This window comes from Dermochelys coriacea, chromosome 5 (genome assembly GCF_009764565.3).
Source record: "Dermochelys coriacea isolate rDerCor1 chromosome 5, rDerCor1.pri.v4, whole genome shotgun sequence".
NCBI classification, from domain to species: domain Eukaryota; kingdom Metazoa; phylum Chordata; order Testudines; family Dermochelyidae; genus Dermochelys; species Dermochelys coriacea.
This window is the reverse complement of record NC_050072.1, coordinates 72775831-72802381: the sequence shown is the minus strand read 5'-3', so window position 1 is coordinate 72802381 and position 26551 is coordinate 72775831. Positions and strand designations below refer to the sequence as shown.

General features: G+C 41.6%; 1 protein-coding gene across 7 annotated transcripts in view; it reads left to right on the top strand.

Moving 5' to 3' along the window:
* MCC (MCC regulator of WNT signaling pathway) overlaps positions 1-26551 on the top strand; it is a 355688-nt gene that overhangs the window by 274793 nt on the left and 54344 nt on the right. For all 7 annotated transcript variants that reach the window (XM_043514732.1, XM_038402671.2, XM_043514734.1 and 4 more), the window contains 4 exons: positions 399-562; positions 3422-3628; positions 25629-25775; positions 26125-26214. In XM_043514732.1, the coding sequence (XP_043370667.1) occupies positions 399-562; positions 3422-3628; positions 25629-25775; positions 26125-26214 (608 nt within the window). The remainder of the gene's footprint in view (positions 1-398; positions 563-3421; positions 3629-25628; positions 25776-26124; positions 26215-26551) is intronic.

The following is a 26551-nucleotide window of genomic DNA, read 5'->3' as shown; positions in this document are numbered from 1 at the left end:
AGAAGCTGCAGTAATGAGAAAGATTAACAAAAAAAAAATTGGGATAATGACATGGAAGTGTGCTAAAACGTGATCTCTTTAAAATGTGGAGAAGGTTTTTCAAACAAGAAGGACCACGCCAAATAAGTGGATGAGGCGATTATTTGTGTGATTGTGAGTAATTTGAGAGTTTAGGCTGATAGCATTCAACCTAGAGATTTGTAAAGAGAAATCAATAACTTGTGCGAATAGGCTGATGGTATTCAAGACTGGAGATTTGTGAAGAGCAGTGTCAGACTGTAGGAATATACCATTTTACAGGAGTGGAGTCTGTCTTGCTGAAGGTAAGTATTGAATGGTGGTAGCTTTTTAACTTGTGAAACCCAGTGCATGTCTAGCATGTTCTTTCTGTTTCATAGATAACTGTAGTGACTTGAACTCCGAACTGCAGAGAGTGCTGACGGGGCTGGAGAATGTAGTCTGCGGGAGGAAGAAGAGCAGTTGCAGTTTGTCTGTAGCAGAAGTGGACAGACACATTGAACAACTCACCACTGCCAGCGAACATTGTGATCTAGCTATTAAGGTGCAACAGCATTAACTAGTCACTAAATGCATTGTGTGCATACTGGGATACATGATAATACCTTGCATTTATAGCACCTGTCATCTGAGAATCTCAGAGCACTTCACAAAGATTTACTGTGCCTCACAAGTTCTTGTGAGGTAGGTACAGTAGTATATCTATATTTGCATATGGGTGCACTAAGTCACAGGGACATTACCTATAGATCTTGTATAGAGCTTTTCATCCATAGATCTCAAAGCACTTTACAAATATGAGTAAGCCTCATCCTTATTTTACAGATGCACAAACTAAGGTACAGAGAGATTGCCTGACTAGCTTTGCAGTTATAAACATGTCATTTATTTAAATTCCTTACACAGAATAGGCTGACTAATGGTCAGGGTATTTAGAAGAGTAAATAACTACCAGAAGAAGCAATTGCTATTTAAAAATTACAAACTGAAGATGAAAGAGCTGTAAATATTTCTGCACATTAGCGCCTTACCACACCCCTATGAGGTAGAGAAAAGGGGAAACTGCAGCAGAGAATTTATGACGTGACGGATGCCACAGGATCTATTGGAGTTCCTGGTATCCAGGTTTGTGCTTAGAACATTAGATTACATGACTAATTATAGTGTGTGAGGCTAGATTCCGGATTTATCCTTGATGCATCAGCATGCATAATCAAACTGAATTGTAACACTATGTAATCAGGAATGAAGAAAAGCTCAATAATTCATTAGTTCTCCCAGAGAAATAGTTCCCTGTATGTATCAATTGCCTTCTATTCTCTTCTTCATCACAAACAATGTAGTGTGCTAGTCAACAAACCAGAACTGAAGCAAAGCATACCGCATCCAGAGAACTGCAGACAGTTTAGTTAGCTAATGGATGTTGGTCACGTCAGCTTGTGAGAGCATAAGGGCAGAATGATACCTGGATTCAGTTAACTTTGTACATGGTGGTTATGAACGTGCCTGTCAGAGCAATGAGTGAGTGGGTGCATTTAACATATTCTGCTGCTTTTCCAAAAGGAAGCAGTGGAAAAGGTGGCTGGTATCTTTTTACCTTTTCTGCGGGTCATTTTTGATCTTTCCCTTTATTTATATGCAGTGGTAGTTACTGTGTTTTGTAAGCAGCATTAAAACAGATTAGCAATGCTGACAAAGACTGAATACTAGATGGAAGTTTTCATTGTATCTGAAATAGATGTTAAGTAGATTTAATTATTAATACAAAACTTCTTATTCCTAATAAGGGATTTAATTCTTTGAATAGCTTTCCAGTATATTGTCTTGATTACCAAGAGAACATCCAACAATATCCTGTTTTTCCTTTTGCTATCTCTAAGGAATTTTATTTCTTCTTCTTTATCACCTTTCAAGAATGCAGCCCATCCATGCAATGAGAATGTTAAATGCTCCTTGAAGCAGTATGTTATCTTGAAATGACCTGCCTTGTTTTCTGAATCCGATTTTTGGAGACCTGTAGCTTTAGGTGGAGGGTTCATTCTTTATGAAGCATAGCAGCTTGTTTTCTATTGCATGGGTATTACAAGGAATTGCTGATCAGAAAAAGAATATAGGAATTTCCTCATGAATAGTGTGTATTTGGTATTCACTCTTGAGCCTAACTGTATGACTTGTTACATTTACAGCTGTAAACCAATTATGAACGTGATGGGGGAGAAATATGATCCAGTGTTTACAGGAGGAAATTGATGGTCAGAACATACAGGTTCTGTTCCTACTTCTTCCATTGACTTGCTGTATAACCTTGCACAAGTCACTTAACCTCTTTGTGCACAGGCCTGTGTAGGGGTTAATGTGGCTCTGCACCACCTTGGGCGGAAGCTCTGGAAGGGATTGTGTGTCAGAGAATCCCAGGTTTTCCCAGGTTCACAGAAGGAATATGTATAGGCTGCACCATTCTAAGGCATAGTATACCCCATCCTACACACACACACGCACGCTGTGCCTGGCCAAGGCTCCTTCCCCTTCCCATATCTCCTTGTGCCCTTGGGAGAAACATATGTCCCTGGGGACCTACAGAAAGAACCATCCTTGTGCTCCCCCAAATTTGGGACTGCACTTGTCCCTGTCATGCTAATATGTGAAGAAGGATTCCTTGCACCCTCCCCAGCCCTACACACCCATTCAAGAGCCAGGTACAATCTGGCACTGTGAGTACATCTACACTTAAGCTGGGAGGGTGCTTCCCAGCACAGGTAGAGAGACCAACACTAGCTCTGCTTGAGCTAATGTGCTAAAAATAGCTGTGTAGCATGGATGGCGAGTCAAGCTAGGTGCCTGAGTACAAACCTGCCTGGACCCATTAGGTATGTATTCAGGTGACTAGCATGAGCTGCCACCTGTGCTATCCCCTCTACACTGGCTCAAACTCTCATGAGTCTGTCTATCTGTGTTGGGAAGCCCAATCCCAGCAGCAGCGCAAATATACCCTATGTGTCTCAGTTAAGTCATCTACAAAAGAGGTACAACACTTACCCATGGTAAAGTATAGTGAATGTGTTATACTTGAGGCCATCTGAGGAAAGGTGCTGTATAAATGCCAACTGCATGCTGTTGTTTGTGTATATCTCAGTGAAGTGAACTTTTATTTATAAAGCACCCATCTTCTGCCCAGGTGCTCATGGTGCTGAAGAGTAGAAAGGTTACAAACTATAATGAAAACAGCCTTCATTAAATTTCAAGCAAAAGGAGTAAATTAAGTGTGTGTGCATTGCTTGTATGCATGTGTGTAATTGTATAGCTGCCCTTACATCCTTATGTAGTGGCAGTGTAGTATTATTGGCCCTTTTTAATATTCTCCCCTTCTGCTCCTTTCTGTCTTATCATGACTCTGTTTTTGCAGACAGTAGAGGAGATTGAGGGTGTGCTGGGACGGGATCTTTATCCAAACCTGTCTGAAGAGAGATCTCGGTGGGAAAAGGAGCTGGCTGGTCTGAGGGAAGAAAATGAGAGCCTCACTGCTATGCTGTGCAGCAAAGAGGAGGAGCTAAACAGGACCAAGGCCACGATGAACGCTATCCGGGAAGAAAGGGACAGATTGCGCAGAAGGGTAAGACTGCCAGATGTCTACAGAGTACATAAAAGAGCCTTTCTAGTACCAGGGATCTTTTCAGTCCACATAGGTTTGTAACTGGGGAGAGTTGATACCCTGCACCTTCTCGCACCATTTTTTGGAAGCGAAGCAATATAAGTTGTAAAGAGCTAGGAATGAACGGATAGAAATTACAAGAAGCTTCTATATGGGGGGAGGGATAGCTCCGTGGTTTGAGCATTGGCCTGCTAAACCCAGAGTTGTGAGTTCAATCCCTGAGGGGGCCATTTAGTGATCGGGGCAAAAATTGGGGATTGGTCCTGCTTTGAGCAGGGGGTTGGACGAGATGACCTCCTGAGGTCCCTTCCAACCCTGATATTCTATGAGCAGTCAAGGAATACAGAAGCCTCATATCAGAAAACATGTTAACTGAAAGGCTGGTATTCATGGGCAGAAAGTATGTGTATATTATTTATAGATAAAGCAGATGTTTGTTTAGTGGATTTTCCTGTGAATAACAAATAGATCTTTGTCTTTGAGAATTCAATTTGTGATTAAGAGAAAGTAAAAGAGCAGGACACTTGTCACTGGGAAATAATTCTCTGAGAACTGAACTTTGAGTAGTCCCAGCCATGCCCTCTATCCCTGTCTCCATTTTCCAGCTGTTTGCTATGTCAGACAAAACTGTTGTTCTTTATGTAGACACTGAATTAAGACAAGAGGAAATTAAGTTACAGAAAAGATGAAAGTTTGAAGAATACATGGTCAGTCTCTGGTATTCTTTTAAATTATTTACTGCCTCTCCTTAATAGACAAGTTAGGAAATTTTGCAGTGTTCCATGAAACATCTGCATGTGAAATAATTTTGGTTTTGAAGAATATGTGAATGATTTTTCTTCCAAGCCTTGTGCTGTATGTGGGTAAAAATTTGGAGACCTTTGTATTCTTTGTAAATTGTTGAAAATGTTTTTTATCTAGTGGCAGCAGAACAACCTCTTCCTTGAATGTTGCGTTTTTAAGCGATCAGTACTCTTCAGCATGGTATTGGACTATATCATTTGCCATTTCCAGCCATAGATCATCTCATTCAACAAAGCTTCCTATCCATCGTGACATAATGAGTTTATTTGCTGCCAATTACACCTGTAATCTGCTGTGGTGCTTACTAGATCTTTGTCTGATGCTCTGTTTAAAATTGCACACGTGTGTGTGTGTATGTATACATGCATGTGTGTATGCCTACATTTGTGTTTGAGCTAGGGCTGTCGATTAATTGCAGTTAACTCACGTGAGTAACTCAAAATCAATTGCGATTAAAAAAATTAATCGTGATTAATCATAGTTTTAATGGCCCTGTTAAACAATAGAATACCAACTGAAATTTATTAAATATTGTGGATGTTTTTCTACATTTTCAGATATATTGATTTCAGTCACAACACAGAATATAAACTGTACAGTACTCACTTGGTTATTTTTATTACAAATGTTTGCACTATAAAAATGATAAAAGAAATAGTATTTTTCAATTCACCTCATACAAATACCGTAGTGTAATCTCTTTATCGTGAAAGCGCAACTTACAAATGTAGATTTTTTTTTTGTTACATAACTGCATTCAAAAACAAAACAATGTAAAACTTTAGAGCCTACAAGTCTGTTCAGTCCTATTTCTTGTGCAGCCAGTCGCGAAGAGAAACAAGTTTGTTTACATTTACTGGAGATAATGCTGCTCGCTTCTTATTGACAATGTCACCTGAAAGTGAGAACAGACATTCACATGGGACTTTTGTAGCCGGCATTGCAAGTTATTTATGTGCAAGATATGCTAAACGTTTGTATGCTCCTTCATGCTTTGGCCACTATTCCAGAGGACGTGCTTCCATGCTGATTCCACTCGTTAAAAAAAAATGTATTAATTAAATTTGTGACTGAACTCCTTGGGGGAATAATTGTATGTCTCCTGCTCTGTGTTTTACCTGCATTCTGCCATATATTTCATGTTATAGCAGTCTTGGATGATCACCCAGCATGTTGTTCGTTTTAAGAACACTATCACTGCAGATTTGACAAAATGTGAAGAAGGTACCAATGTGAGATTTCTAAAGATAGCTACAGCACTTGACCCAAGGTTTAAGAATCTGAAGTGCCTTCCAAAATCTGAGCGGGACGGAGTGTGGAGCATGCTTTCAAAAGGCTGAAAAGAGAGGCACTCCGATGTGGAAACTAAAAAACCTGAACCACCAAAAAAGAAAAGCAACCTTCTGCTGGTGACATCTGACTCAGATGATGAAAATGAACATGCGTTGGCCTGCAGTGCTTTGGTTCATTATCGAGCAGAACCCATCCTCAGCATGGACGCATGTCCTCTGGAATGGTGGTTGAAGCATGAAGGGACATATGAATCTTTAGCGCATCTGGCATGTAAATATCTTGCAGTGCCAGCTACAACAGTGCCATGCAAACATCTGTTCTCACTTTTATGTGACATTGTAAACAAGAAGCAGGCAGCATTATCTCCTGCAAATGTAAACAAACTTGTTTGAGTAATTGGCTGAACAAGAAGTAGGACTGAGTGGACTTGTAGGCTCTCAAGTTTTACATTGTTTTGTTTTTGAGTGCAGTTATGTAAAAAAAAAATAATTCTACATTTGTAAGTTGCACATTCATTCACTACAGTATTTGTTGTTCTTTTTTACAGTGGAAATATTTATAATAAAGAATAAATAAATATGTGAGCACTGTACACTTTTTGTATTCTGTGTTGTAATTGAAATCAATATATTTGAAAATGTGGAAAACATCCACAAATATTTATATAAATGGTATTCTGTTATTGTTTAACAGTGTGATTAATCGCGATTAATTTTTTTAATCGCTTGACAGCTCTAGTTTGAGCATTTTGTTTTCTCTTGTAAAATGTTTGTCTCCCATGTAATCATATACCATGCAGTGTAAATAGTTCTCAGCCCCAAGCTGTTCAGACTGAGTACTTGACACAGCATTTTCGCTTTAACAAGGGCTATTGCCACATCTTTGCTACAGACAAAGTTCAAAGAGGTTTTTGTGGTTTCTCAGTATAATGAAGATTTTATTTGTTTTTTGTTTTCCTTCAGCTGTGCAAATCTACCTCAACTATGGGCAATATGAGATGGTGGTGTAAAAAACTTATTTGGAGAATGTTCTTATTCAGGATGTCTGTTTGCTATGTCAGCCTTTGGGAGGTTTTGGAAAGTACAATCTTCCTGACAATATGCAATAATTAAACCCACACCTACATTTTCTGGTAATAAAAATTAGAAACTGTAAGAGGTTGAGGTGTTTAAAGAAGAGGCACTAGAACAAACTGATAAATTAAAGGGCAGTGAAGACTAGATGCTAAGCATCTAAATGTACTAAGGAATTTTAGAATGAATAGACTAAGCAGCTCAGAATAGGCAACTTCTAATTAAAATCACACTAGAGGATTGGAGGATAGTAAATGTTGCATCTCTTTTTTTTTTAAAGGTCTGGGGAATTACAGATCGGTAAGGCTATACCTACACTAGAGACGGTACAGCAGCTCAGCTATACCAATAAGATTTCTCATGTAGCCGCTCTGTGCTAACGGAAGAGAGCTCTTCCATCAACATACTTAAACTAGAGGCAGTAGTTATGTCGGGCACACTCCTAAGCGACAAGTTTTGCCGACATACGTGGTAGTGTAGATATGGCCTAAGTTTTACTTGCTTACCTGATAAATTAATGTAAATGGTCATTTAAAAATAGAATGATAAAACACTTAAATTATTCTAATATAATAGGATCTAATTAGCATAATTCTACAAAGGAAAATTATACCTCACAAATCTATTAAAATTCTTTAACATGTCAGTGCAATAATGGTTAAAGAAAAACTAGCTGACATAATTTATTTGAAATTTCTAGAAGGGCCTTACAAGACATTATTAAGGAGTCTCAGAAGTCACGGACTGAAAGGCCATACTGTCATGGATAAGAAAATAGATAAGTGATAGAAAACAAAAAATAGGACTAAATGGTCAATGTTCATCATGGCAAAAATAACATGAAAGTGCCTTGTGGACCAGGACCATATATATTGTGTTTAATATACTTGCTAAATATCTTCAAAAGCAGGAGCAGTGAGATGGCAAAACTTGCAGATAATATGTAATTATTTAGGTTAGTCAGCACTGAAAAAGTCTTCCGGCTAGCTGAGGAGAAACATTTGGGAAGAGGGGAGAGATTTGGGATGGGCAAGGGGAAAAAGAATAGGGATTGAGAAGTGGGGGAGAACCAGTGAAGATCCAGAACACAGAAATTTGACGAGAAGAGAGAGAGGCAGGCATGTAAGAGGAAAAAGTGAGAAAATAAAAAAGAGAGCAAGCAAAAGCATAGAAAATTCAGAAGCTGAACCCAAAAGGAAGTCATAATTTTCAGACAGAAAGGAGGAGAAGAACCTGGGATGGGACCTGTGGGAACAAGATAGAAATATTTATTTAATTACTATAGAAAATAAGGCAAATTATATTCTTACAGTGTGAATTTAGTGCTTGTGAAAGGACAAGTACATCGAAGGCCAGCATGCCCACACCTCAACCCTCGCCTGAAAGGATCACATCTAGGATGCTGTGTGTGCAAGAGAAAATTTCCCACTGTTGCTGGCACTGGTTCATCTCCAAAAGGGTCAGCAACACTGGTAGCCCTAGTGTAGATTGCTGCTGGTGTTTTTAATGCCATGTTTTGTAACCCTACTTAGAGCAGGCCTAATCAGTTTGGAATTGAAAATGCCTATGGTGGCCAGTCTGCACTAGGACCTCTAACATCCTGAACATCTGTGGAGCTGAACTTGTTTAGCACTAGTGTAGACAAGGATTTAGGAGTGAGAGCATAATTCAGTCATCCTGTCAGCTAAATCATGGGCGTGTCTTCTGGGACTTCTAACAAAGGTGCTGCATACAATGGTTGATTTTTTTGTATGTGTTTGGAAACCTCTCTGGTAGGAACTGAGACCATTCACTCATTTCACATAAGCCATCTAAAAGCTAATGGATGGTGACAATATTAAGTTATTTGTTGACCTGAATTGGATTCAAATAAGTGAGTTTAAAGGTGAAAAGCCCTGAATCTTTCTCTCTCAGGCCTACGACTCACTCCACAAAACAAGTCAACTTAGTTTTTTTTAAAATGCTAAGAAAACTCTTCTCAATATAAATTTAATAGATGTATCTCCTTTTAGCTCCCAAATGCAACTAAGTCACTAACTAACCTTTGGGTAGGACACAACATACAAAAATCAAAGACAGACTCTAGATTACAGACACAGCTAAAAATAATTTTCTACCTTTTTCATTAATTCAAGTTTATTAAATATGTTTGTTAAAATAAGTTTTTGAATACCATGCTTAATATGCAGAACAATTAATTTAATTCCCCTTGGAGGAGTCTGTTTATTATATCTGACCGTGTCAGGAACGCTATGTAATTGTTGCACTAGAAAGCATGTTTGCATTTATAATGTAACCTATGTCCATAGCTGCCGCACAATAAGTGTTTTCTTTGATCTGTTAAATATTTTATATATGCAACCGTGAACCCAGAGTCGCTTCAGATTATTTCCCCAAGGAAGTGTGGGAAGGAGACCCTGCCAAAATTTAGCTTTTGTTCTGCACAAATTAAATTGGTTAGAGAAAATAGCTGAAGCTGATCAGATCAATAGGTCTGTTACTTTAGTCCAATGTCTGTAATCAAACAAAGTGCTCTCAATAGGTTTTTGGAGGCTTGTTAGTTTTAATTAAATTAGGTATTTAATACATTCAGTTAACAGATTGTGCCACTCTGCAGAGCAGTAGTTAAGAAATGACATTCATACAGATTTTTGTTTCTCACAGGTCATTAGTAAATGAGGCAATTACTTATTTCTGTAGGATGCACATATTGTAGCTGCTAATTTCACAATGTAGAGGTCTACCCTACCTCTGAGTGATATAGCCATCCTAAAATAAACTGTTTAAAGTCTGGAGGTAGCTATTGCCAGTATAAAGTGTTTTTTACTCTCTCTCTCTCTGATCTCATTCACACTGGGCAACTCTATATCGGTACATTGAGTTTACACGAGTAAGTCGGGTCAGAATCAAGCAAGTGCCATTTACAATTGCTCAGTGTAGCCATTGGTTTGACAGCAGCAGAAAAGCCATTTAGCAAAGTCAAGTTAGTGAAACTGCTAACACACAATCTGCATGCTGATCGTTACCTAAAAAGACCTTTTTTTAATAAATGAATTTGTTTCCCATGGAAAGGTGCCAGATAACGCTACTGGAGACTGCAAATCTCTGCTTATCCACAGATTTGTACCACATGGGAAGTGTCAAGCAGTGTGCAGGTTTTCCCCCACATTGCCCTTGAGGGATACCTCTGCAATTGAGACTGTGGTTCCAACTCTGTGTCTGTTGAACACTTCCGTACTTTAAGGGGCTGTCACCATTGTAATTGTTACATTTGATAAAGGTGAGGCTTGAAATTATGTTTTTATTTTTTGTGAATACTTGTACACTGTGAACTGGTCTGGGTCTGCCAACTCAGTCACAAAGGCCAATGGACAGGTACCAAATGGCATTGTGATTTACTGGCCATACTTGACCAAGACCATATTTGAACCAGTGACCTAAATTAGCGTGGAGAAACTTCGTGTCTCAGTGTAAATTCCCTTGAGCTAACCAGTTTCCCTTTTCCCTAAAAATAAGCTTCGTTTTAGAAAAAGAACATTTAGAACTCTCTCCCAAACTCCCCTCCTTTCAAAACCCATGCAGGCAAAACAAGGAGCCAGGTTCTTTCTCCCACTAACGCTTCTGTGTACTGCAAGGGGACCTTAAACCTTCCTTTGGAGTGAGGGAATTCTCACTTGTCCTAAAGCTCTATTACGACCCCTCCTGTTACCCCAGTGTCAAGGACAGGAGAAGGCATTCCAGGGTCTGGAAAGACAAGGGAGCAGTGGCCTCTAGGGGGTCATTGCATGGCGGCTCCAGTTAAAGCAGTCTTTAGGCTTCTTTAACTCCTAACAAGGGCTGATTTGGCACTCAGCCTGCCCCAGGAACAGAGAAGAGGGAAAGACAGATTAAAAGCACCTTTGTTTGCTTATAGAAAAGTATCAACTTAACAATAAAAGACTAGATCTCTGCTTCTCTTTTCAAGTCAATAGCCAAAGGTTCCAGAATTAACCTAGGTTTCAGAGTAGCAGCCGTGTTAGTCTGTATTCGCAAAAAGAAAAGAAGTACTTGTGGCACCTTAGAGACTAACAAATTTATTAGAGCATAAGCTTTCATGAGCTACAGCTGTAGCTCACGAAAGCTTATGCTCTAATAAATTTGTTAGTCTCTAAGGTGCTAGAATTAACCTAGAAAGTGTGGGAATTGGGAAAATCTTTGGGCTTGAGAATAGGATAAAGGAAATTTAAAAAAAGCCTGAGATATGTGCCATGTGCTCAGCACACTCATGAATGTAGCTTTCCATTCTTCAAGTGCTTGCTCATGTCCATTCCATTGTAGGTGTGTGTGCTCGCCACATGCACCTGTGCTGGAAGTTTTTCCCTCAGTGGTATCCACAGGGGACAGGCTCTGGGCCCCCTCTGGAGTTTATTCGTATGCACTGGTATAAGGGGTGCCGCCGGCTCTCCCCATCTTCGGTTCCTTCTTACTGCCAGTGATGGTGCTGGAACGTTCCCTTGCCTTGGCAAGCTTTACCTTTTCCACGGTTCCTGTTGGTGATTTGTACTGTATATAGTTGTTAGTGTTTTTCTGTATAGTTTTTAATAGGTCCCTTCGTGTTTTGTGTAGTAATAGTTGGCTAGTCTCCCATGGGGCTTAGCCCAGGGACGGGGCACGCCCCAGTGCCCAGGGTTCAAGCTTTGTGACTGCTGCAAAAACCTATGCCCATCAGGGATCCCCACCAAAGCAGTCTGAAGTGCCTGGGAGAAACCCATGTAAGTGACAAGTGTTGCATTTGTAAAAGTTTCAAGCTGAGCACCAAAAAGGAGAAGGACATTCGGCTTTGAGTGCTCCTTATGGAGTCGGCTCTCACACTGGCCTCCAATCAGGCCAGATCGGATTCCGCTCTGAGCACTGCTATGTTGGTACAGTGTGCCACTGGTACCAGAGCTAAGAAACAGAAAAAGCCCAGGAGATGGCAATCTCCTACATCCCGTAAGGGGAAGGAGAGAGACAGAGGCAAGCAAAGACCTGGGCGGGGCAGCTCATCCTCTCCGGAGCGTCCACGGAGCTGTCAAGTCCACTCCGAGATCCGCCCACCACCCCTGGAAGCAGCAGGACCGTCTAGCACCTGGCAGTGCTGTCCACACTGCAAGCCTTCCAGGCTGCTAAGAACATATTGTCCCTTCCGGTGCCACCGATTCCAGCCAGAGAGGTTGCCCGTTCTAGGGGTAAACCTGCCTTGGGGCTCTTTCAGCAGTCCCCATCTCTGCAGCACCGCTTCCCGGCACCTCCTCAAGTGGCATCCAGAACAGCGCCACTGACCCTCCAATACGAGCCGGCTTACCTGCCAGAGTTTCCAGCTCCATTCCCCGGACTCTAGGCATTGCTCTCCAGGATTCCGGCATTAATTGCTGGATGTCTGGCATAGACCCACCGTGGCGCATAACCAGTCCCCACAGGGCACTGGTCCCAAGTATCAACGTCGCTCTCTTGACTCACGGCACCAATCTCTTGAGTCACAACGCAGGTCTCTGTAATCTCATCTCTGATCTCCAGATCGTCGATACCCATCTCTAGAGGCTCGTCGCCGGTCTCCAGAGTCGAGGTGAAGGTCTCCCTGCTCCCGCTACAGGTCAAAGGAGCAGCACCACTCTCAGAGCGCAAGGCATCGATCACCAGGTTACCATCGCCAGAGTCGCAGCACTGACATCCCGGCACCAGTCCCCAAGAGAAGAATGCGGGGACGGCTGGCATGGAAAGGACAGAGGTGGCAGCAGTACTGCCCTGGTCCCCAGACAAGTTTCTTCCCCCTCAAGCTCAGAAAGTGAGGAGGGCGCATTGTCTGCGGGCCAAGGGCACCCACCCAGGACATCGGGATTCTCCCCAGCACCGCCAGTGAGCACATGGCCTCAGAGCCAGTGGCCAGCTCCGTGACAGTTCTGGAACCCTGGGTTTTTCCTTAGATGTCGGAGCATGTCAGTCTCAGGAACTTATAAGAAGCGGTCAGTGACAGTCTCCTGCCTGCCACCTGACTCAAAGGAGGAGTCAGAGCAGGGTCCCCAAAAACAGCCAGCCTTGGCCAAGGCTCCCCAGGCAGGGGAAACGGAGTTGACCGACCCGCCTGTAACCACCTCCTCATCCTCTTCACTTGGTGAGGCAGTAGTGGGGCCTTCCCATGCGATTCCTCAGGATGATGTAAAAGTTCACCAAGAGGTGCTTAAAAGGATGGCAGCGAACCTGGGGCTTCAGGCCAAGGAGTTGTCGAAACCATCTGACACCCTATTCAACCTTTTGAATGCAGCCGCCCCCTCTAAGGTGGCCTTAAGCATTCACAAGGAAGTGGTAAAACTAATCAAGGCCTTGTGGCAAACACCCTCTTCCCTGCTCCCTCCCCCCATCCCCATGCGGGCCGAGAGGAAATATGTCCCGGCCAAGGGCTTTGAATAAAAACTTGCAACCCGGATAACAAAAAGGTATTTTGAAGGTGCGCTCGAGGGCAACCTCCCAGCCTGTATCCTGAATTCAACACCCCTTTTGTTTTCCAGGCATTTATTGCCCTACCACCCTGCTTGGGCTTCTATAACATGAGACCAGTGGGTGCTCAGCACTGTTGCAGGGGGGTATACCCTCCAATTTAGACAACATGGCCTCCATGTTCTATGTCAACAGACGAGGAGCTCGATCATCAGCCGTTTGTTGGGACTTCTGTATCCAGCATGCTATCCACCTGGAAGCCTCACACCTCCCTGGCGTCCAGAACACGCTGGCAGATCACCTCAGCATGTCCTTTTTCTCTCACCACAAGTGGTCCCTCCACTTGGAGGTTGCCAGGATGCTCTTCCAGAAGTGAGGAGCTCCCTGAATAGACCTGTTCACCACTAAACAGAACAGAAAATATCACTGGTTCTGCTCTCTGCAAGGTCTCAACAGCAGCTCGCTATCCGATCCCTTCCTCCTGTCGTGGTCAGGCGACCGTATGTATGCTTTGCTGCCAACCTCACTGATTGGCAAGGTCCTCTTGAAGATCAAGAGGGACAAGGCTGACTACAGAGTCATTATGATTGCTCCTCAGCCTCCCAGACTTGTCCTCTCAGGATCATGGACGATTACTGCACTTGAATCTCACCTCTCTCCACCACACAGTGTGGTTGCTGCATGGTTAAATCCTGAGGAGCAAGCCTGCTCTAGTCAGGTCTTCTTGGAAAGCAGAAAGCCCTCCACTAGGGCGATGTACCTGGTAAAGTGGAAGTGCTTCTTCTGCTGGGTGTTAGAGCAGAATATCTCTCCGATCCATTCATCTCTACAGTCCATCCTAGATTGCCTGCTTCATTTAAAGCACTAGGGCCTTGTTTGTTCATCGATCAAGGTACACTTAGTGGCCATATCAGCCTTCCACCCTTGCGTCCAGGGTAGATCAGTATTCTCCCATGAGGAGATGATCAGATTCCTGAAAGGCCTTGAGAGGCTTTTCCTGGCAGTTCAGGACCCAACTCCCCAGTGGGATCTCAACCTAGTCCTCTCCAGACTCATTGGTCCTCCCTTTGAGCCTCTGGCTTCCTGCTCCCTTTCACACCTGTCGTGGAAGGTTGCATTCCTTGTAGTTATTACCATGGTGAGGCGAGTCTCTGATATTAAAGCCCCTGTACACTGTGTTCTACAAGGACGAGGTCCAACTGCATCCCCATCCTGCTTTCCTGTCACACTTCCATGTCAACCAGGATATCTTCATGCTGGTGTTCTGTCCAAAGCCCCACCTGTCCAACAAGGAGAGGCGTCTGCACAACGCAGATCTACTCAACTGTTCATTGAGGTGGCTGACAGGATGAAGGGCCTCACGATGTCTTCTCAGAGGATTTCGTCCTGGATCACCATCTGCATTTGTACTTGCTATGAGGTAGCACTGGCTGTGCCTCCACTGATAATGACGGCTCATTCCACAATAGCTCAGGCATCATTGTCCGCCTTACTGGCACATGTCCCTATCCAGGACATCTGCAGAGCCTCAGTGTGGTCATCGGTACATACATTCACTATGCACTCTGCTATCATCCAGCAGGCCAGAGATGATACTGGCTTTGGCAGAGCTGTGTTGAAATCGACACATCCATGAACTCGTGCCCGCCTCCGGAGGTACTGCTTGGGAATCACCTACAATGGAATGGACATGAGAACCACTTGAAGAAAAGATGGTTACTCACCTTTTGTGAATTCTTCGATTGTTCTTCAAGATGTGTTGCTCATGTCCATTCCATGACCCATTCTCCTTCCCAGCTATCAAAGTTCCAGCAAGAAAGGGGGAGCTGGCGGCATACACATGCCATTCTAGAGGGCGTAAGAGCCAGTCCCCTATAGATACTACTGAGGGGAAAAACTTCTGGCACTGATGCATGCGGTGAGCGCACACACCTACAATGGAATGGGCATGAGCAACACATCTTGAAGAACAACAGTTACGAAAGGTGAGTAACTAACTGTACAATCTATCTTTGAGACACGACTGACTTCCTGAGGAAACTACAATCCATCGGTGATCTTCCTAAAAACACCATCCTAGCCACTATGGATGTAGAAGCCCTCTACACCAACATTCCACACAAAGATGGACTACAAGCCATCAGGAACAGTATCCCCGATAATGTTACGGCTAACCTGGTGGTTGAACTTCGTGACTTTGTCCTCACCCATAACTATTTCACATTTGGGGACAATATATACCTTCAAATCGGCAGCACTGCAATGGGTACCCGCATGGTCCCACAGTATGCAAACATTTTTACAGCTGACTTAGAACAACGCTTCCTCAGCTCTCGTCCCCTAATGCCCCTACTCTACTTGCGCTACGTTGATGACATCTTCATCATCTGGACCCATGGAAAAGAAGCCCTTGAGGAATTCCACCATGATTTCAACAATTTCCATCCCACCATCAACCTCAGCCTGGACCAGTCCACACAAGAGATCCACTTCCTGGACACTACGGTGCTAATAAGCGATGGTCACATAAACACCACCCTATATTGGAAACCTACTGACCGCTATTCCTACCTACGTGCCTCTAGCTTTCATCCAGATCATACCACACGATCCATTGTCTACAGCCAAGCTCTGCGATATAACCGCATTTGCTCCAACCCCTCAGACAGAGACCAACACCTACAAGATCTCTATCATGCATTCTTACAACTACAATACCTACCTGCTGAAGTGAAGAAACAGATTGACAGAGCCAGAAGAGTACCCAGAAGTCACCTACTACAGGACAGGCCCAACAAAGAAAACAACAGAACGCCACTAGCCATCCCCTTCAGCCCCCAACTAAAACCTCTCCAACGCATCATCAAGGATCTACAACCTATCCTGAAGGATGACCCATCACTCTCACAGATCTTGGGAGACAGGCCAGTGCTTGCTTACAGACAGCCCCCCAACCTGAAGCAAATACAGCAACACACACCACACAACAGAACCACTAACCCAGGAACCTATCCTTGCAACAAAGCCCGTTGCCAACTCTGTCCACATATCTATTCAGGGGACACCATCAGAGGTCCTAATCACATCAGCCACACTATCAGAGGCTCGTTCACCTGCTCATCTACCAATGTGATATGTCATCATGTGCCAGCAATGCCCCTCTGCCATGTACATTGGTCAAACCGGACAGTTTCTACGTAAAAGACTAAATGGACACAAATCAGACGTCAAGAATTATAACATTCAAAAACCAGTTGGAGAACACTTCAATCTCTCCGGTCACTCGATTACAGACCTAAGAGTGGCTATCCTTCAACAAAAAAGCTTCAAAAACAGACTCCAACGAGAGACTGCTGAATTGGAATTAATTTGCAAACTGGATACAATTAACTTAGGCTTGAATAGAGACTGGGAGTGGATGGGTCATTACACAAAGTAAAACTATTTCTCCATGTTATTTCCCCCCCCATCTCACCCCCCACTGTTCCCCAGACATTCTTGTTAACTGCTGGAAATGGCACCTTGATTATCACCATAAAAGGTTTTCCTCCTCCCCCCCGCCCCCCGCTGGTAATAGCTCATCTTAAGTGATCACTCTCTGTACAGTGTGTATGATAAAACCCATTGTTTCATGTCCTCTGTGTGTGTGTGTGTGTGTGTGTGTGTGTGTGTGTGTGTATAAATCTCGCCACTGTATTTTCCACTGAATGCATCTGATGAAGTGAGCTGTAGCTCACGAAAGCTTATGCTCAAATAAATTTGTTAGTCTCTAAGGTGCCACAAGTACTCCTTTTCTTTTAACTGTAGGATGCTGCACTGCATAAAAGACAAAGGGTACTCCAACTTTGTGTGTATCCTTCAGGCTCCTGGCAGTTTGCATTTTGCTTAAAATGGAGCATTCTGCTGCTGGTCTTACCTTCATTATCTTCCTTCTGTTAGAGAGAGACAGGCCCCAACACTCGTCTGCAAGGATCAGTGTGAAGCATTACGTGCTGGGTCTTGTAATCTTGTATCATTGGCCTGCTAAACCTGGGGTTCAATCCTTGAGGGGGGCCATTTACGGATCTGGGGCAAAAATTGGAGATTGGTCTTGCTTTGAGCAGCGGGTTGGACTAGATGATCTCTTGAGGTCCCTTCCAACTCTGATATTCTATGATTCTATGATTACAAAAGCTGCAGAATGCTTGGTAGAAAGCTGTAGGTTACCTAGTGCACTTTGGCCTCCCTTGGTTTACAGTCAGTATGTACAGTTTTGTATGTATATTTATTTTCTGAAAATTGAGAGAATATTTTGGCACCTTCATTAAATGACACAGAAGGTTCTTTTCTGTTTTTTCATCGTGTGAATTCCTGATCCATACATCCAGTCCGTGCTCAGACTAGTAGTGCTCCTTCCCATCCCTTTGAAAATGACTGTGTCTGGGTGTGGCTGAAAAGTCATGAAGACCCAGAGACTGGAAAAGGCACTAGCCACTCAAGACGCATTTAATTGTCAGAAGACTGAGTCATATACTAGTGTTGCATTCTTCCATCCTACCCACGTGTACAAGGCTTGCTTTCTGCATGAATAAATCAGAAAGTGGGGAAATGGTATGCAATATTTTGTTGCATATTTTGCAATATTTTGTTACGCTTATTCTTGCTTATAGCAGAAAAATAATAATTGGCAAGTATTACAATTGTAAAAGAGACTTCAATTTCTTGGGGAATTATTGAATGATTAAATAATCAGGTCACTGGTCAAGGAGGAGGGAGAAATGGTGCTGCACCTGACACTTGTTGTTTGAAGTTGGATTAGGAACTAATGCACTAATCTCTTAATCAAAATAATAGAAGAGTGACACCAATTGAGAGTTCTTGGTCATACTTTATGTTGAGGGCAAATTTATAAATAGTTTATAAAGGGTTAAATGATGTTTGACAATATGGATAATTAATCGTTATAGAATCCAACAAGTCAATATGTTGCTTATAACCACTAGAACATGTTCTACTGATGTGCTTGTAACAATCTATAACACACAATACTCATGTCTCCAACATACTTGTATACATTATTAATCATTTATGAATGCTTTATAAATGCAATCTTAATATAAAGTATGACAGGGTTCTCTGTCTCCCACCCTGTTTTCATTTTTTTTTTCATTCAGTGGTTCTTAATTGTGTTTTTTCCCTTCTAGTCCCATCCTCTGCATTCTAAGAAAAAAATATTAGAGATACAATTAAACAGTTGTTGCTTTCATTTTTACTTGTGTTGCTAAGCGTTATTTAATATTAATATACTTAATTAGAAATTTCTTAAATTTGTACTCCGATGAGAATAGCAATGACAGTATTTACTAGCAGGGAACATACACACATATATATAAAATAAGTTTCTCTGTAAATGAATTTAGTGTTCTTAATACATCCACCAATCTTGAGTCTCACAATTGGGTTGCCCGGTCTACGAGATATCCTGGAAATGACTCAGTTAACGTTTTCTTAGTGTGAAAACTTCCCCCATAATTTGTGCTGTGTGCACAGTCCTTCCCCAGTTTACTGCCTCCATCAGTGAGTGTTGTGACAGTGCTCCTGCTTTACTAAAGCTATTGTATGCCTGGTTTCTCTTTGAATAGCAATCTACAAGACTCTCAAAGCAAACAAAGAACCAAAAATGGATCTCCTCCACATACAACAGTGCAGCCTCTCATAAGCCACCCTCCCCGCTGAGAAGACACTCAATAGACTTCTGAAGTCAAAGAATGCAACCTCATGTGGTCTGAGAGCATACTCACTGCACCTCAGAGGTCAGAGGCCTTTCCTAAGCTGTTACTTCCTATTTAAGAGGATGCTTAGTGGGGCTCAGCTGCTGCTGGTATTGTATACCTAAGTTAGTAACATGAAAGAAGCTCTAAATGGAGAAATCCCAGAGGTAATGAACCAGCCTTTGAACAGGAAGATTGTTTCCACAGTACTGGGCCCTTGCCTCTGCCTGGAGGAAGATTGTTTCTTGCATCAGAGTGAAGTCAATCGTGTTAGACTTGTTGCTCACAGCATTATATTTTAGATAACACAGGCAAGTACTGCTTCATCTAATTCATCCCTTAGAACTTGCTTGAACACACAAGACAGTTGGCTCAGCTATTAGACACTTTCCTTCAGGACGACAGAAGATACATCAGGATACAATTATTTCAGCAACATTGACATCTGGCTACGTGGTATAGCAACTCCCATCATATGTTGGACCTTTCAGGGGTGCTGGAACAATTTGTATAGTGAGGGTGCTGAGAGCCAACGAACCAAACTGTACACCCTGTCTTTAATGGAATCCACTTCAAGCCAGGGGGTACTGCAACACCCCCCCCGCATCCCTAGTTCCAGAACCTTTTATGGTACCTTTTATATGGCCGCTCTTGCTTCACGCAGGGCTAGCGTCAATATATTATCCTAGGCAAAAGGAACTTGTGGTATAGTTAATGGGTATCTTTTCATTCCCATAGTGAGGTTCCACTTGTACACGGTATCTCTTCTCCTGATTACCAGAAGAGCTGGGGAAATAAATGGGATAATATTAAATTATCCAATACAGATGAACTGGCCTCACCACTTCTGAATTGCAAACCACTCGAAGTGTCAGACTGTGTGAGCCTTTGATTTCCCAATTCACAGTTTTTACCTTGGGACCCAATATTACTCTAAAACCTGACCACAGGGAATTTGACTGCACTTTGTGATTATTCATCCATTGATACTGAAACTACTCAGAGATACTACTAGCATCTAGGGAAGAAATGATGGTTGGGTTAGCCGTGAGTCTGGGAAATAATTTCAGAATTGGGATACCAGCTGCTCTGCTTATTGAGCCAGAAGTATTTGACTTTCTGTAAGGTCTTTCGTAGGGCTTTACAACTTTAAGGTCATGCCAGCCTTGTGAGCTCTTGTAATCTCTCTGGAAGCCAAGAGAATCTAGCCATTAACCTTCTTTTAGCTAGTTTCTGAGATCGGTAACAAAATGTCATCCTCTTAAATGGGATTACATTTATTTCTTTAAGCCCATAGCAGATAGGTGATTATATTTCTTTTTCCTGTGTTCCCTGTTAGGTGAGTAAATGATCTGAGATACCAATATACCCAACAGCTCTTTCTGCAAGCTTTTGTTTCCCAGAGAAATCTAACTTTTATTTTAGGCTCTTAATTTATGTACCATAGGTATGCTCGCCATCTCTTTGTCCTAGACCTAATCATTTTAGAAGTCTTGGAGCTACACAGGTCAAAACTGTGCAGACTCCTAAATTCTGTTCCTGTAGAACAGAAAACTTGAGTTAGACTGTTAGATTTGGTCCTTCTCACAGTTACAAAGGTGTAAATCAGGATTACCTACCTGGAAGTCAGTGGAGTTACTCTGGTGTGTGTAGAGTTGTTTGTAAACTTGGTCATACTTTGCCACCAAAAAATATACTTAAATCAAATCTAAGATATAGCGGGATTAATTAGGTATGCTGGTCATCAGATTTATACACACGTACAAATAAAATTCCACCAAGCATCACGTTCACTGTGAACCCTTTATTGGAGAGAGAAGACCTTGCAAGAAATCTGCAGGACAGCTCCTGGAACCATCCCCATTTTCATTCCTAAACCAGGCTCACTTTTCATGTGCAAGTGGGGTTCTGCAAGTGTAAGTTCTGTTATTTGCACAATGACTGAAAGTGCTGAAAAGTGTACGTACAGGTGGTTGTCCGCGTATATTTGAGTGTTCGTGAAAAGAGAACATTTTGGAGATTTGAATATCTTAGTAGATTTCTGAGCCTCAGTGAATGCTGTGTGTGTTGCTCAATAGATGCTGCTTAGACGTCCTGATATTAAATCTTTCATCTCCTTCCACACCTCATCCCAGTGTTCTGTTTCTTTCCTCTCCCGCTCTTAACTTCATGCTTTCTTTCATATTGCTCTCAAAACTTGCCATGGCATTCCTCTTCCATCTTATCAAACATCCTCAATTTCTTTCTTTAAATCCTTCCTCAGAACTCATTTCTTTCACCTTGCTTTCCACCACTGACCGCCAGTACTGGACTATCTACACCATCCCCTGGTGCTACCTCAATATCAGTCTAGAAAATATCAGAACTTGTAAGCTGTAGTCTCAACATAAAGTCACTCACATTATATTTTAACCCTCTTTCCTAGCTCTTCTTTTGTCAACTTCATTTTCCATTTAGTTAAGGCACAAAAATTTAATGGAAAGTTCTGGTGCTATATAAACAATATTTTTCTTCTTGCATTGTAATCTGTTTGGGGAAGGGACAGTATACCTAGGTGTATCTTGTACACCGCTGAACACTCAGTCAGAAGTTAATCTACACTATATAATGAAAACAAGTAACAGTGCTTATTTGTCCCAGTATTGAGACTCCAGATTGGTGGATGTATAGATGTAAGAGGCTAGGACAATTTTAACCTTGTCTGTAAATTAGACTTCTCATAATTCATACATCCACCAATCCAGAGAAACCTCCTTTTATAACATTTTTCTCTCTCGATCCCTCTTCTCTGGTCTTCCTTTATTTTTTCTCTAGAATTACCATTACCTGTAGCTTGGAAAGTTACTTTCTGAGGAGATGGTGCATTCAGCTATATCCAGAAGGTTTTGGTGACCAGAAATAGTTAGCTAAACTGCCTCTGGGCTCTCCAGTGGGTGGGGCAACCCAGTAATGAGATTTTGGATTGGTGAATGTATGCATTATGAGATCACCTATTTACAGGTAAGACAAATTTGTTGTATTTAACTACTCAACATTACTATTGAGTACTCAACATTACTATAATTTCACTGCAAAATGGACACATTCTTAATTTCATTTACAAATTTTAATGATTAATTCAGCCTGTAATCTGCTCAACTAATAATCTGGATTTGTGTGTTTAAAAAAAAGACCGCACAGTTCAGGGTTGTTAGTGCTCTCTTTTTTCACCTTCTTGTTTCTGAAACAAAATATTGAAGCAGTTAATAGTGTACATTGACGGTTAGACTGTGCTCTGAGTTTTTGACCATGTGCTTTACTGAGTAAAATTGTTTTCCTGGCTGTGGTCTAAACTTGGTTATTTTTTCTTTCCATTACAGATATTGTTTTACAGATCCTTTAGAGCAGTTCACTCTGTATTTGTGATCAGTAATCACTGCTCGATAATAAATCGTAGACCAGAGGAAACATCTCTGTGTCAGTGTTTGATTGCACTGTGAGGAGCTTTTATGGAACATTGTCCATACAACCACACAACAAAAACACTAACCTATGAACCTATCCTTGCAACAAAGCCCGTTGCCAACTGTGTCCACATATCTATTCAGGGGACACCATCATAGGGCCTAATCACATCAGTCACACTATCAGAGGCTCGTTCACCTGCGCATCTACCAATGTGATATATGCTTTCATGTGCCAGCAATGCCCCTCTGCCATGTACATTGGCCAAACCGGACAGTCTCTACATAAAAGAATAAATGGACACAAATCAGACTTCAAGAATTATAACATTCAAAAACCAGTCGGAGGACACTTCAATCTCTCTGGTCACTCGATTACAGACCTAAAAATGGCAATATTACAACAAAAAAAACTTCAAAAACAGACTCCAACGAGAGACTGCTGAATTGGAATTAATTTTCAAACTGGACACCATTAACTTAGGCTTGAATAAAGACTGGGAGTGGATGTGTCATTACACAAAGTAAAACTATTTCCCCGTGTTTATTTTTCCCCCCTACTGTTCCTCACACGTTCTTGTCAACTGCTGGAAATGGCCCATCTTGATTATCACTACAAAAGGGGTGGTTTTTTTTTTGTTTTTCTCTCCTGCTGGTAATAGCTCACCTTAACTGATCACTCTCCTTATAGTGTGTATGGTAACACCCATTGTTTCATGTTCTCTGTATATATAAATATCTTCTTAGTATATGTTCCATTCTATGCATCTGATGAAGTGGGCTGTAGCCCATGAAAGCTTATGCTCAAATAAATTTGTTAGTCTCTAAAGTACCACAAGTACTCCTGTTCTTTTTGCGGATACAGACTAATATGGCTGCTACTCTGAAACCTTTCCATGAAAGGTGGTTTTAAAAATGTATGTGTGAGGCTGTGTACACAGCATCATGGGAACAGTAATGACCACTGTGGTTAAGATTTCAGACACTTTTCACTGTAACACTTTGTCTTTAGTTGCCTATAACTTTGTAAAACTTTTAGTTTTGGGACCGAAATCTTCCAAGTTTGGTCTGTGGCCAAAGGTGATTTTTTTTTTAAGTTTGAACAAAAACAGTACAGAATATTTTGAATACAAGGAGAAGGGGAGGAAATACTTTTCTCATAGATATAGTCTTTTAAAAATTTTTCGCACAGCTTTGCCCCCTAAATAACGGGAATGAAAGTCAGAGTTTGGCATTGTTAAGAGAAATGCTCTTATGTATGTTAGTAAAATTTGATGTGGATTTGACTGAGGTCTTGTCTACACTGGTGTTTTGTTTTGTTTGCATCAGTATAGCTTCACCACTATAAATGGTGACATGCATGAGCATGACTCAGTGCAATTCACTGGTTTCTATACCAGTGCAGCACTCCTACCTTGTTATATCAGTGTCAAATGTGCATGTAAACCCAGCCTGAGTTACCAACTGCAAATTGTATGCTGTGTGTAGGCATTTTACATGTATGTGCACAGCTAATTTAACTGTGTAATGAAAATTTATTGAAGAGGTGCATGTGCTGGCCTAAGGGCTGCACCAACATGTTTGACTCCATTTCTGTGGACCTTGCACAATATAAAGGGGTTAAGCTATTGGATGCACTTTGTGTAAAGTTCTTAGTGTCCCATTCTGGATGACCCATCAAGTTATGCCCACAATTAGCCTTTGTAACCAAAGTTCTTATAAATTCTTATTATTGCTACCTTCATCCTTCTTCCCTCTCTTCTTTTCCCTTGTATTGTTTATTACACTCAATTATTTTGTCTTAAATGAGATTGAAAACTCTTTGGGGCAGAGCCCTTGTCATCTTATGTGTCTGTACAGTGGACATAATGAGGCTACCGCTCTGGATAACAATGCTAAAAATTAATAACAATAATAATGTACCTAAGAGCTCTGGAGCTGGGAATGACCAAACCCTTAATGCAGTAACTTTGATTGAGGGCTTATGCTTGAAATGTTAACCTACGTTTGGTGCTACTATATATTTATGTATAAAATCATACTTGTACAATGGTATAGAAATTGTAGTCTGAATTTTACAAGTGGCTGTGAGACAGGTCATACGCAATTCAGACATTACTGCATTTTTTAGAATTTTTGGCAAAATATCAGTTGTACATTGGCTGTTCTTTGTTTTAACAGAATCCACATGCAAGTTAAAAATAAACTATTTGTCATTCAGGGAATTTCCCCCTTAAACTGGGGAGGGTGTTTTTTTCCCCTTTTCCTTTGATGCCAGGATGCTGGTTCTGCAGAAAAATGAGCTCTGTTAATTTTCCCTATGGAATAATTGCTGTGTTCAAGCTGGCCATTTATTCTTTGTTTGTTAAGTAGTAGTCTGAGGTAAACCCTATCATCTCTTACCCAGCAATACCATTTGGCTTCTTCAAGCCTTTTTTTTCTTAGCCCTAAAACTATTTTGAGGTCAGTTTGTATTTCTTTGGCATGTAATGAGGACAGTGCAGCTATTTATAAAACGTGTGATTATTGAGAGCTTCCGCAAACCGTTGGTTGGGTGCTTTTTTTTTTTTTTTGAAGTTCCCATTCTTGACATTACTCACTCCGTAGTGCTCTATTTAATTGTAGTTTTCAAAGTATTAATAAATGATTTACATTTCAATTACTTTGGCCTTTTAATGCAGTGAATTCATCCTGAGATATTTATGCATGAGAAGTATTTCATCAGTTTTAGAGCCTCTCTCTTCAGCCATTGAAGACTCTAGCAGTCGGATCTTTGTCTACTTACCATGTTCTTTACACTTGCGAATTTTAGTCCAAAGCATTATTTTAACTTCATTCAAAAGAAGGAGATTCTTATTTATATAATATTGTTGCATTCAAGGGATTACATAAAACAAGCTGGAACTAAGAATTGTTCTGCAGCAGCAGATTTGTGTATTTCCACACTGAACAGGTTAGAAGGGGCTGGCAGCGGGGGAGAGTTCTGAATCAATGCCCACCCCTCCACAGTGAAAGCCTTACATTAATCAGAACTTCCCTGGTCTTGTCAGTTAGAAATCATCAATTGGATGCCAGAGAAGGGAGAAAGAGCTAGGTAATTAACTAAACAATAAAAGTGAAAAAAGACTGTTACATTTGATTTTAGGTTCGGGAACTACAAACACGTTTACAGAGCATCCAGGCAACAGGCCCATCTAGCCCAGGTCGTCTCACTTCCACAAACCGACCCGTGAACCCCAGTACTGGAGAGCTGAGCACGAGCAGTAGCAGCAATGACATTCCCATTGCCAAGGTGAGCTGTTGTGTGCTGCCATGATGCCTCTCATTATCTGGAAGAAGCAGAATTCATTGTGCACAGCTGCTGTGCAGGCATGCGATTAACTGGGAAGTATCATCTAGAATCCCAGGGGTGTTTTCAAGGGCTCTAAGCGGACCCATGAACTCAAGCTGCAGGAAGAGATAAAGTGCTAATAATTTTAAGTCTCTCTTAGTCACAACACAGATGCCAGCTTTCATTTATCAACTTAACATGGGATTTCCAAGCACGCTGAATGTGTGAATGATGATGCATTTTGCATAGTTGTGGAGAACATGGGGCATGGGATGCTGGTCTGTAACTTGTGTAGTTTTGTGGCTTTTAGATTGCTGAACGAGTGAAGCTCTCAAAGACAAGGTCAGAGTCTTCATCGTCTGACCGACCTGTCCTAGGATCAGAAATCAGCAGCATAGGGGTGAGTGCTAATAATAAATCGAAATAATAAACTGCGCACACAGCTCATCCTAACATGAGTATTGCAGGAAAGAGCCCGGGGTGACTGTTTCGTTGTTAAAAACAAAAACAGTATCTTACGGAAAATATTTTACAGGAGAGAGAGAATAAATGAATGCGCATGTGTAACCTCCAGTTTTACATTAATGTAGTCCATGCAGTTGCCGTAAATTGGTGGCCAAGGACCAACTCCTTGAAATCCTTCCTCATCTGAGTAATCATATTGACTTCAGGGGACAATAAATATGAGTGAGGATTACTCACATAAATAAGGGTTATGCAGCTGCACCCCAAGTTAG